Here is a 9,892-nt window from a genome sequence, read left to right on the forward strand (position 1 = left end):
ACGAGCATCCGCACGCCCATGTTTGCAATGTGTCTTATTCCAAGGGCCCAAGCGCGGATGTCTTCTTGACCAGATACATGCCTATTGGAGACCTAAAAAGCGCGCCATGCATGCACAGCGCCTTATTGCTAGATGGGAAAGCAAACACGGTGGCACACAAGGTGTGCCAAGCCACGCACTGGCAGGCCTTCACCATTCCTCATGGACGGTTGTCTCCTCATTGCACATAGCTGCCAGCCAAGCCGGCCATCATTCATCATTATTCCACGAAGAGGATGGTGCCACCTCTCTCCCAGTCAGCCGGGAGCCATCATCATTCCTCTCTTGACAACCTTAGCGCCAGAAGTCTTCATACTCATCATTACCTGCTCATCCGCTGCTTCCTTGCCCTTTCTTTCTTGGCACGCAGTGAGAACAACTGCGCGGTGGCGTCACTCATGCTTTCATCATCCATCACAGGTATACGTGTCCAGTCAGGCGGTTGAGGCCGCCTGCTGGTTCAGCGCGAGCTTCTGCAGTTCTTTCTCGCCAAAAGTGCGCGCGCCGACGAGGCCGAAGGCGTGGCGCCACTGGCTGCCTTTGCCGTCGGCAAAGCCTTCCAGGCTGACAGTGAGCGCCGGTTTGGTCAGGCTGGAGTAGGTGCTGCGCAGCTGCCTGGCAGCTGCCTCCTGCAGCTGCGCCTCCGCTACCTCAAGGAGCCTGCTCAAGTGCAGAGCAAATGTCAATTACTTAATTTATCCAGATTGCAGGTCAAGGACCATGGAGCTGAGATGACCCAATGCAAAATTGGCAGGCCCATGTTCAGCAGTGTGGTAAGGGGAACACTGCAGCAACAGCAGGGATGGGAACCACTGCAATGCACTGCGCACTTGATGGCTGTCCCTCACAAGGGTAAGTTCAAACATTGCACACCAGAACGAGCGCCCTGCATTGCAGTGATTGTCATCCTGCTTCTACCCAGTGCTATTTTGGCGATGCAGCGGCACCAGCTAGAAGGCCAATGCAAAACAGAGAGAGATGATCATGTGATGCTAATGCTGTCCTCCCAGCTAAATTGTGTGTACCACCGCATGGGACACCATCTGCACTCCATGCACAGCAGCTACTGCAACCCCCTTGCTACGGATTAGAAAAGGGGAAGAGAATATATGGTTGCTCACTTGGTGTAGACGGCGCGCGCTTGCTTGTCGGCTGCATACCAGGCGTCGCTGGGATCCTCCGCCTGCCAGTAGGGGACCAGGCCTGCCGGCAGCCCCAGCCGCTTCATCTTCTCTGCATCATCGGCAAACAGGACGCCCAGACTTGGCGCCTGCCCCTTCTCTGCTGCCCCATTGGTCGGCCCTGCGCAACCAGCCAATGCGAAAGCCGGTTGGAATTCTGCGTGACAGCAGAGAAGGCCTCGGGTTGCAGACAGCACTGCTGAAATGCAAGATGGACATCAGCAGACATGCAAAGGCAAGAAAATTTCACTCATCCTCATAGCTGGGCATGCGCTTGCAAGCTCTGCGCAAAGATCGAAGCAAACGATAAGATATTAAGCTCATCGCAGCACAGAGGTGTCTTATGGTGGACAGCAAAGGAAATCCCATCTAATCCAACTACCATTGCACTTTGCTGCAGAGGTATAACGCCTGTCAGATTGCGAGGCTTAAGACCCGTTGTATCCAGAGTAGGGGGCGTACGGGGATTGGTGTAGCCGTCGGAGGCAACGGAGGTGCGCGAGTTGTTGCGGGACATGGGCCGGGAGGGCGCCGGGGACGTGATGGTTGACCGCGAGCCCCACAGGCTGGGTAGCGGGAAGGAACGCCGTCGCAGCCCAGCGCTCAGCGTCTGCGGCTCCCGCCTCGGCTTCTCCGCAGCTGCTGCATCACAGTGCAAGTCCTCAGCGACTAGTACGTTAGTAGTACGCTTCTCTACCTACGAGACAAGCTCGCTTGAGCGCGACTATGCTGCAAACCATGTGCGCTGCCCTGATTGTTCTGGGCTCTCAATCGGCCCGTGCATGAAGAAGATGCTTCATTTACTGATCACGGCAGCTACTACGGGGACAATTGAGGATGGTGAAAGATCTGCGCAAAGGCTGAAGAAGGAAAAGGGGGGTACCAGGAGGGGCAGGGGTGTCATTGCAGTCCTCCCAGGCGGCAGTCGCGCTGCGGCTGGTGGCCAGGGGAGAGCTAAGCGCGCTCGCGACACCCTCATGCAGCGGCTCCTGCTGCTGCACCCACACAGTCCCTTGTCACCCCGTTTGTGCAGTTGCAATACAGTGTTGAGCTGCCGACAGCAAGCCATCCAATAAAATTGGGCCAAACATGTCGCGCGCATCGCCGATGCCTGCAAAAGGAATACTGCGTTTTGCGAGTAAACATGGTCTCTGCAGGTCAAAGCAAATCCTGCTGCAAGAGTCGCTGAGACCATCGACATGCACGCCCACTCTTGTTCGCCTTCCACTGTCCCTCATCATCAACGCGTCAGCATGTGCAACATGTGCCACACACCTCGACAGGCGACGCAAAGGCCGAGCGAGCGCCGAGCACGAGCAGCCCAGAGGGCGGCGTGGGGGACGCCAGGCCGGGCAGATTGTGCAAGGAGGGGGAGGCCCTTTGCCGGTCTGCAAAGGCGTTGCCTCCGTGCAGGGAGCCGTGGATGGTGTTGGCCAGATTTGGCATCGGCAGCGCTGACGTGGCGCCCAGCTCGGCGTCGTTTGACGGCGCGCGCGAGCGCATCCAGGAGGGGAAGTAAGACTTGGCCGGCAGAGCGCTGTCCAGGCGCACTTCCTGCAAAAACACGGTGGTCAATCCAACAGTGCGTTGTCCGCCGCGAGAGAGGACACCACCAAAAAAATCTGCAATTGCAAAGACGGCGCTCGTCGGCGCTCGTCTACGCTTAGCAGATGTCAAGGTGGTGTGTTCCCTCCTGATGGCCAAACAATGCCAATAAGCGAACTAAGGGATTGCACATGAGGCAGCTCCAGTAAGGTGCGGAAACAGGGCCACGAGACGGGAGACATGCAACGCACCCTGAGAGCGTTGGCGGCGCGGCCAATCTTGCGATCAAACGATTCCAGCTTGCCGTTCTGTGGCGGCTGCATGGGCGCCCGGTAGCACAGCAGCCCCGTCAGGTACCCACCCTGCTGACCTGCATCTGCCTCCTCCTCGGCAACAGCCTCTGCCGCTCCAGCCGCCGCCTCTGCCGCATCAGCAGCTCCCGAAGCTTCGGCAGCCGCCTCTGTAATAGCAGCGTCCGCTGCCGGGGCCGGTGGATCTCCAGGCTCTGCAGGTGCGGAGGGAGCAGAGGCCTGCTGCTCTGCAGAGGCAGGCGCATCGCCTGCGGTGTGCTGGGAGCGGCGCGTGCCTAGCGAGGCACCGGATAGCCGAGCCAGACTGGGCTGGCTGTCGTACAGCTTGGCTATGGACAGCGCACTCTCCAGGCTGGCTGCAGACGCCTGGCTCTTCAGGTCCGGGGCAATGTCCACCTGGCACAATCCAGGAGTCAGCACTGTCCCGCGACTCACAGCATCTGAACTCTCCCTTCCAAGACATATTATGCAGCTTTTGTAGATAAATGGCTGTAAGATGGAGTCTGTGGAAAGAATGACAGAGAAAAGCAAAGAGCCAGCACCTGCATCTCGCGAGGAGGCAGCATGCCAAGGTCCAAGCTGCCGGTGCGGGCGTTGGAGGCATCGGCGCCAGAGCTCTGCCGGGCGGCCAGCGCCGGAGGCCTCGGCTTCGCCTCGGCAGCCGTCGCCGCTGCTGCAGTGTCACCTGCCGCCCCCTTGTCCATAGCTGGCTGCTCTGCCTGTGCTGCCGCCGCAGCCTTACTCTCAACTTCCATGTCACCAGCTGCCGGCGGCGCCTGTTCTCCGGTAGCAGGTGCTGTGTCGGTGCCTGAAACATCCGCCACTGTCGGTGTCGAGTCGGGCGTCGCAATCCTTGGGTCATTGCTCCCCGATGTCTGAGGCCCCAGCGCAACTGCCTGGAAGGGAGAGGTGGCGATCTGTGGGCTGCCATTGCCTGTGCCGGCCGACGCGAGTACTTCTGCGGCACGTGGGGTGCCAAGTTCCTCCTCGTCGTGGGGCACTGAGCGCGACAGGAAGGGGTGGCTGTCTGAGGCTGAGCGCCGCATCCCCAGGATGGACTTGGAGGCCTCGAAAGATCCGGTGGAAATCTCTGGCAGCACCTCCGATGCCTGCATCATCACCACAAACACCAAGAGTCACGTACTCCCAGTAGCTTACAAGTCTTCTTTCACATTGACAAATTTATGGTCTCGCCTCATTTGCATCTGCTGTACATTGACGGAACATGACTGCAAAGGATTTCAACACACAAAGCCTCCAAAAGCGCTAAGAGTGCCCAATGGTTGATATCTTTATTTTGCAGTTTGCGCAAGTGGGTGCATCATGGTCCTGCGCATCCGCCTGCAGGAAAGAAGGAAAAGAAGAGAATAAGTGTGCTACCTGTGGCATGATGGCGGCCTCGACAGCCTTGCGCCGGGCAGTGGTGTCTGCAGGGTTGCTCGAGTTGAGGATGGTCTCTGGGATGCTGGGCAGCAGCGACCGCCTCCCCAGACCTGCAGTGTCAGCGCAGCAATTTTGAGCATACAAGATTTTATGTGATCGTCCCCACACGCTTGTGGTCATGCAGGCCCAGGCAATTCCCAAATGAGCAAGAGCGACATGGATGGGGTGACACTGAGCGCAGAGCACGTCTGCACACAGCACAGCTCTGCACTGCGCACCACTCCTTTTAACAATCACACTGCCGCTGAAGCACCCGTCACAAGACCAGAGCTATGCAACAGTGGCCAATTTGTGGGAGGATGGCATACTCAGCAGGTGCCCATGCAACATGCAGAGCCCTAATGTGAATCTGACAACATAGAGCACGCCCAATACGGGGATCAACGCAAGCAGATTCACCAGACCAGGCAATTTTCTCTCTCCCCCTTTGATTTCAAACACACCAGAGTGCAGGTAATGGTCGGAGTCGAGGTTCCAGAGCTCGGATTGGCCGAGGCAGGGCTGGTAGTGGCCCAGGAAGAGGTTGATGGCGCCCTGCTTCTCGTCGTCGTACCAGCCGTTGTTGATGGCGCGGCGCAGGCTGATCAGCTTGTCGCGCACGCGCGTCGCCGCCTGCCAGTCCCCCCGCTGGTGCTTGAACACCGCCGCGTGGGCACCGCTGCCCCCGTACTGCTTACGAGGAAACAATAGCAAATCAGACCAACATCCACTGCTGTTATCAAGCCCAGAGCTGCCGGCCAATTCAGATGCATACAACTTCGCGTTCCATGCAGTGCACAGGAGACGTACAAGAGAAATGCTGTACTAATCTTGCATGCACTCAGACATTTCAGGCTGTAATACTACCCAGCAGTGGTGATACCTTCTACATGTCAGCATAAAGTTGGTGGTACTGTAACAGAGAGCGCAACGAAAAGGAACCCAACATCAGACGGTGCAGGTAATCACAGTCATGCGCAGCAGGCTTCAAGGTTGCTGGGAACCCCTATCCCAAGGAATTTTAACGTCAAGGAATGCAGGTAATTACAGGTAGGCAGCATGCCCGCACCTGGCGGGCAAGCGTGTTGCCCATGGCCTCGTACATGGCCATGAGCTGGGTGGCCGCAGAGGAGCGCGGGTCAAGGTCCGGCCGCGCCGCCAGGCCCAGCCCCACCAGCTGCCTACCCAGGCCGGACAGGCCGGCAGCAAACTGCGCCACGTTGGTGCGGTCCAGGCAGTCGATACAGTTGGTGCGCAGGATGCCGCCCTGCCTCTGCACCTCCGGCTCCTGCAGTCAACGAGCAGGGTATTGTGGGTCAGGTGCACCTCGTATTACATGCGTTAATGATGTCCGAATTGCAGAGTTGAGCGTCTCCGGAGCGCCTAGCTGTGACTCTTGCAAGGCCAGCTGTTCGCATACCATGCATAACACTTGTCGCACATAACCCCTGCCTGACTGCACACAACAGCATGCGGACATGAGTTGACGACCAGCATATGCAGATTGAGGCACAGTAGGCCTTGCAAAAGGCAGAGAAGTACATAAAAATTACATGGGTGCAGTGCATGGGTGCAGTGCAAGCATGCAGGCTTCAAATAAAGCATCTCGTGCAGAAGCAAGCGCAGCAGGCCTCGCAAAAGGCAGAAGAGTCAGGTTGTGACCACACACGCCAAACGCTCAAGAGCATGTCAGGAGGAGCTGTGGCGCACCCAGGCGGAGGCGTTGGTGCGTCGGGCTTCGGAGGAGGGCGCGGCGGGCGCGCAGAGAAAGAAGCCGGTCTCGTCGAGCGCGCGCGTCATGACCGGCACAATGTCTGACAGGATCTGGCCCCCGCGCAGCTTCGCATAGTACTTGAAGTCCCAGGGGATGTAGCGCACGCAGTCTGCCGCAGGCACCTGTGAGGTCGAAACTCCTGAGTATAGCATTCCACTGATAGGCATGCTTCTTTTTGCATTGATCTACCCTCGATGTCCTTGGGCACGGTGGCTCTGATTGGCTTCTCAGCCACCCGGCCCTCACAAGGTCACTTGGCATTTGCACAAAAGAATTACGCCAATCCATTCTGCCTGCCGGCTTGTCATTCAAAGGACTGCAACTTCACAGTAGCGACCCTCAGAGCGGTAATATTTCCTATAGACTTGCGCATGTTCAAGTTGGGAACGAAGGTTACAAAGGCGCGCACCCCCTTGTTGATGTAGGCCACAGCGCGCGCCAGCTCTGCCTGCAGGATGGACTCCCTCGGCCGCTTCTCCGCGCTCTTCACCAGGTTCAGCACTATGATGGGCTTCCCGTAGCGCGCCGACAGGTCCTGCACAATCAGAAGGTAAAGATATTACTTGTGACGTTCACTTGGCAAATAATGACATGAAAATGCAGATTTTAGAGAACATTGGAAAGGCAACGTCAACAGGAAGCGCAGGGGTGAGGGCCCACTTTAAGATTATCACGTGCTTTGATCTCTCCCTGCATCAGATAACATTGAATGCAGAATATACTCATAGCTTTTGGTGACCCCATCCGCTACAATGTAGGAAGGATAGGCAGGCAGGCCAGCGAGAGTACCTGGAAGTGGAGTCGGGTGGCGGAGTAGTGTGGATCATACTGCTGCAGCTGGATGGCGGGCTTGGGGTTGATGGGGGACATGCTGGTGGTGTCCTGAACCCAGTACAGTGGAATGGAGCCCCGAATCTGCACGTCACCTACAAGTTGAGTCGAAGCCACCAGATACATGACATCCAATGAAGTCAAGGAGAGCATCTAGCAAAGTGTGACATGGCTTTCCGAGTGCCTGATATTGCCCTGAGCAACAAAGGACAACATAGGCACTGGGAGCACGATGTCACATGGGGTCTGGCGGGCACAACGGTAGTACTCAATGGTAGAACGCTGCAGTCAGAGTGAGTGTACCTGGACGAGGGAGGCGAGCAGGGGGAAGCCGGTGCGCCAGTCAAAGCCAGCATCCACCACCTGCTCTATCTCCACCTCATTTGCCACCCGCCCCGCGTCATTCACCCCCCTCTTCCGATACCTGCACGCACAGCACAACCCTTGTACCTCAGCAGCTGTTCTCCTGCAAGCTGCATGCATTGCTAAAAAACGTGAAGTTTCATGTCAGTCAAGCTGAAGTGTCATGTCAGCTTGATGTTCACGCGGAGGAAAGAAGTAGCACTGTCATGTGCGTTAGAACAGATGATCATTGTGGGGTACAAATGTTGTGCAATAAAACTGCTTCCGCTCCCCCCCTGTTGAAGATACTGATAAATAATGAAAATGCATAAGGAATGAGGTGAAAGAGGCGGCGCCTCACCGGGTGCCGGCAAAGTGGCGGGAGCGGCGGGCGATGAGGGTGACGGTGAGAGCACGCCCCAGGACGGCCAGCGAGCGCTGCTGCCAGAAGCCGTGCACCAGCGGCGTCAGCCACCGGTCGTTGCCCAACGCCGAGCGCAGCTGCCTGGGCACATACGCACCAAAGTATTAAGACCTAAACTATTATATTTATTATCACACACCTTTCCTGCCAAAAGGCAAGGTTTGTCCTGCAGACAAGCTGCAATTTTGGGCTGCCACAACCCTAAGCCATGTTGGACTCGCCAGATCCAAACAGACCTGTAGTAGTACCAGGCCCCAAAAGCATGGCCTCCAGGCGAGCATTCTTACAGGCATTGATCTTTGGTGAGTATCCACACGAGCTGCTGCATTTGAAAGGACAGTAATACATTCGGAGAGTGCGGCTGCGAACAACGGGTCTGTGTATGGCAGGAGATGGGATCCTCACCGTGTCAGGAACTCATTCCAGACAAACATGCTGTCGTACGCAGAGTCTGGCACCTCTGCCGACATGTTGCTCTGCACTGTCCGCCACAGCGGCCATGTGTAACTCCACAGAAAGTCCTTGGACAGCTCAATCCCTGCAGCAGAGTCAAGGCTTGCACACTCAGGTGAAGTTGGGTGTTTGTGCTTTCAGTAGGGAATGCACCGAAAGCTGATCACATAATTGTTTGATCACCGGGTGCACAGGAACAATAGATGGCAGGCAGGTGAATGCAGCATGGTGCCCTGCACAGATGTATGGGTTGGTGATTCAAGGCAACCTTTAAGAGAATGTTAGATTGCTCACCCTGCATCATTTTCTTGTAGCGCCTCTCCGCGCTGCTGGCCTGCAGTAACAGGACAGTGCCATTAGCTGCACTGATCATGGGGGAGAAAGAGGTGCACCAGACTTGCTGTACCACAACCCAACGAAGATAGGAAGTTCCAGTGCTGCAGTTGAGCTGAAGCGTACTACAAGCGTACTACAAGTCTGACTGTAGTACAGCTACCCTGAACTTCATGCAGTATCTTTTTGCCACTACAGCAACAGGTCAGCCATGCACCAGGATCTTTAAAGATAAGATTCTCCATGCATCAGGATGGAAAAGAACCGCCACTGCAACAGCCTTTGAGGAGCTGAAACCCTACTCTCTTGCCCCCATGCAACAGAACCTTCAATGTCTGACCTAATGCCCTTGTTCCAACCTTGTGCGATCTAACAAGAAGTTTAAGACTTTTATATACCTGGCTGTCAGCGTTCTGGGAAATGGGGATGAGCTGACTGCGAGCAATGCCATACACCTTCCTTCCTGTAGTACAAACAAAGCAGATTCCTCACACAAAATCTTGCACGGCACACACTCATGGACAAATTGGAGAACAATGGGAAAAACAATATTTAGATCCGCTAAGTCTGTGCCATGAAATGCTCAAGAGCTACAAGAAAGTTGGTGCAGTTGGAAGGTGTTCGAGAACGTGAGGAAGATCACACTCACCGCACACGCTTCCGTGCAATCGTTTTTTCGTGACTAGTAGGAGGTAGCAGCCCTCCAAGAGTGCAAAGCAGCCCACCACCGCATCCGCCTGCAATCCGGCCGACCCTTTAGGCTGGGGCGCCCACTTCCAGCCACACTCGAGAACTTTTTCCTGTAACCGAACCGCAAGATTCCCGCTTCGAAGCTGTAGAACATTGGGTGTGTATGAGACTCACCGTGACCTCAAATTTGATCCCCCCATGGCCCGCGTTGCCTGCGCTTATCTGAGTGAGCAGCATAGCCATCTCCTTCTCTGTGTACGTCACGGGGTCCTCCACCGCCTCCAGCTCCGTCGGCACCACCGGATCTCGATTGAACTTCACTAGCCTCCATGCCTGGCGATCTTTACTCCTTGCTACAAGGTATAGCCTCTGTATCGTGGAGTAGAGGTAGAACTTGCGCAGAGCAACATCCCCCATCTCTGCAGGGAGGTGTATTTAAGCTGTGTCCCACCTGATGTCTAAGAACCACCTGCAGGCGGCGGCCTCCGATTGCCCCAGCATGTCTGGCCCGCGCCAAAGCAGGAGGTGCTGAGACAAAACTTGTGCT

At 56.2% G+C, this 9,892-nt stretch overlaps 1 protein-coding gene across 1 annotated transcript; it reads right to left on the reverse strand.

The window, feature by feature from the left end:
* Positions 1-4,789: 4,789 nt before the first annotated feature.
* COCSUDRAFT_12638 (hypothetical protein) lies at positions 4,790-9,762 on the reverse strand (the record flags this gene model as incomplete). The annotated part of the gene is made up of 12 exons (XM_005650598.1): positions 4,790-5,191; positions 5,568-5,786; positions 5,945-6,088; positions 6,209-6,394; positions 6,682-6,807; positions 7,062-7,256; positions 7,464-7,527; positions 7,807-7,950; positions 8,275-8,456; positions 9,054-9,114; positions 9,301-9,392; positions 9,520-9,762. 12 exons carry the CDS (start codon positions 9,760-9,762, stop codon positions 4,790-4,792), a joined length of 2,058 nt encoding a protein of 685 aa, XP_005650655.1.
* Between the last annotated feature and the right edge of the window lie 130 nt (positions 9,763-9,892).

This window comes from Coccomyxa subellipsoidea (assembly GCF_000258705.1).
Source record: "Coccomyxa subellipsoidea C-169, whole genome shotgun sequence".
NCBI lineage: Eukaryota > Viridiplantae > Chlorophyta > Trebouxiophyceae > Coccomyxaceae > Coccomyxa > Coccomyxa subellipsoidea.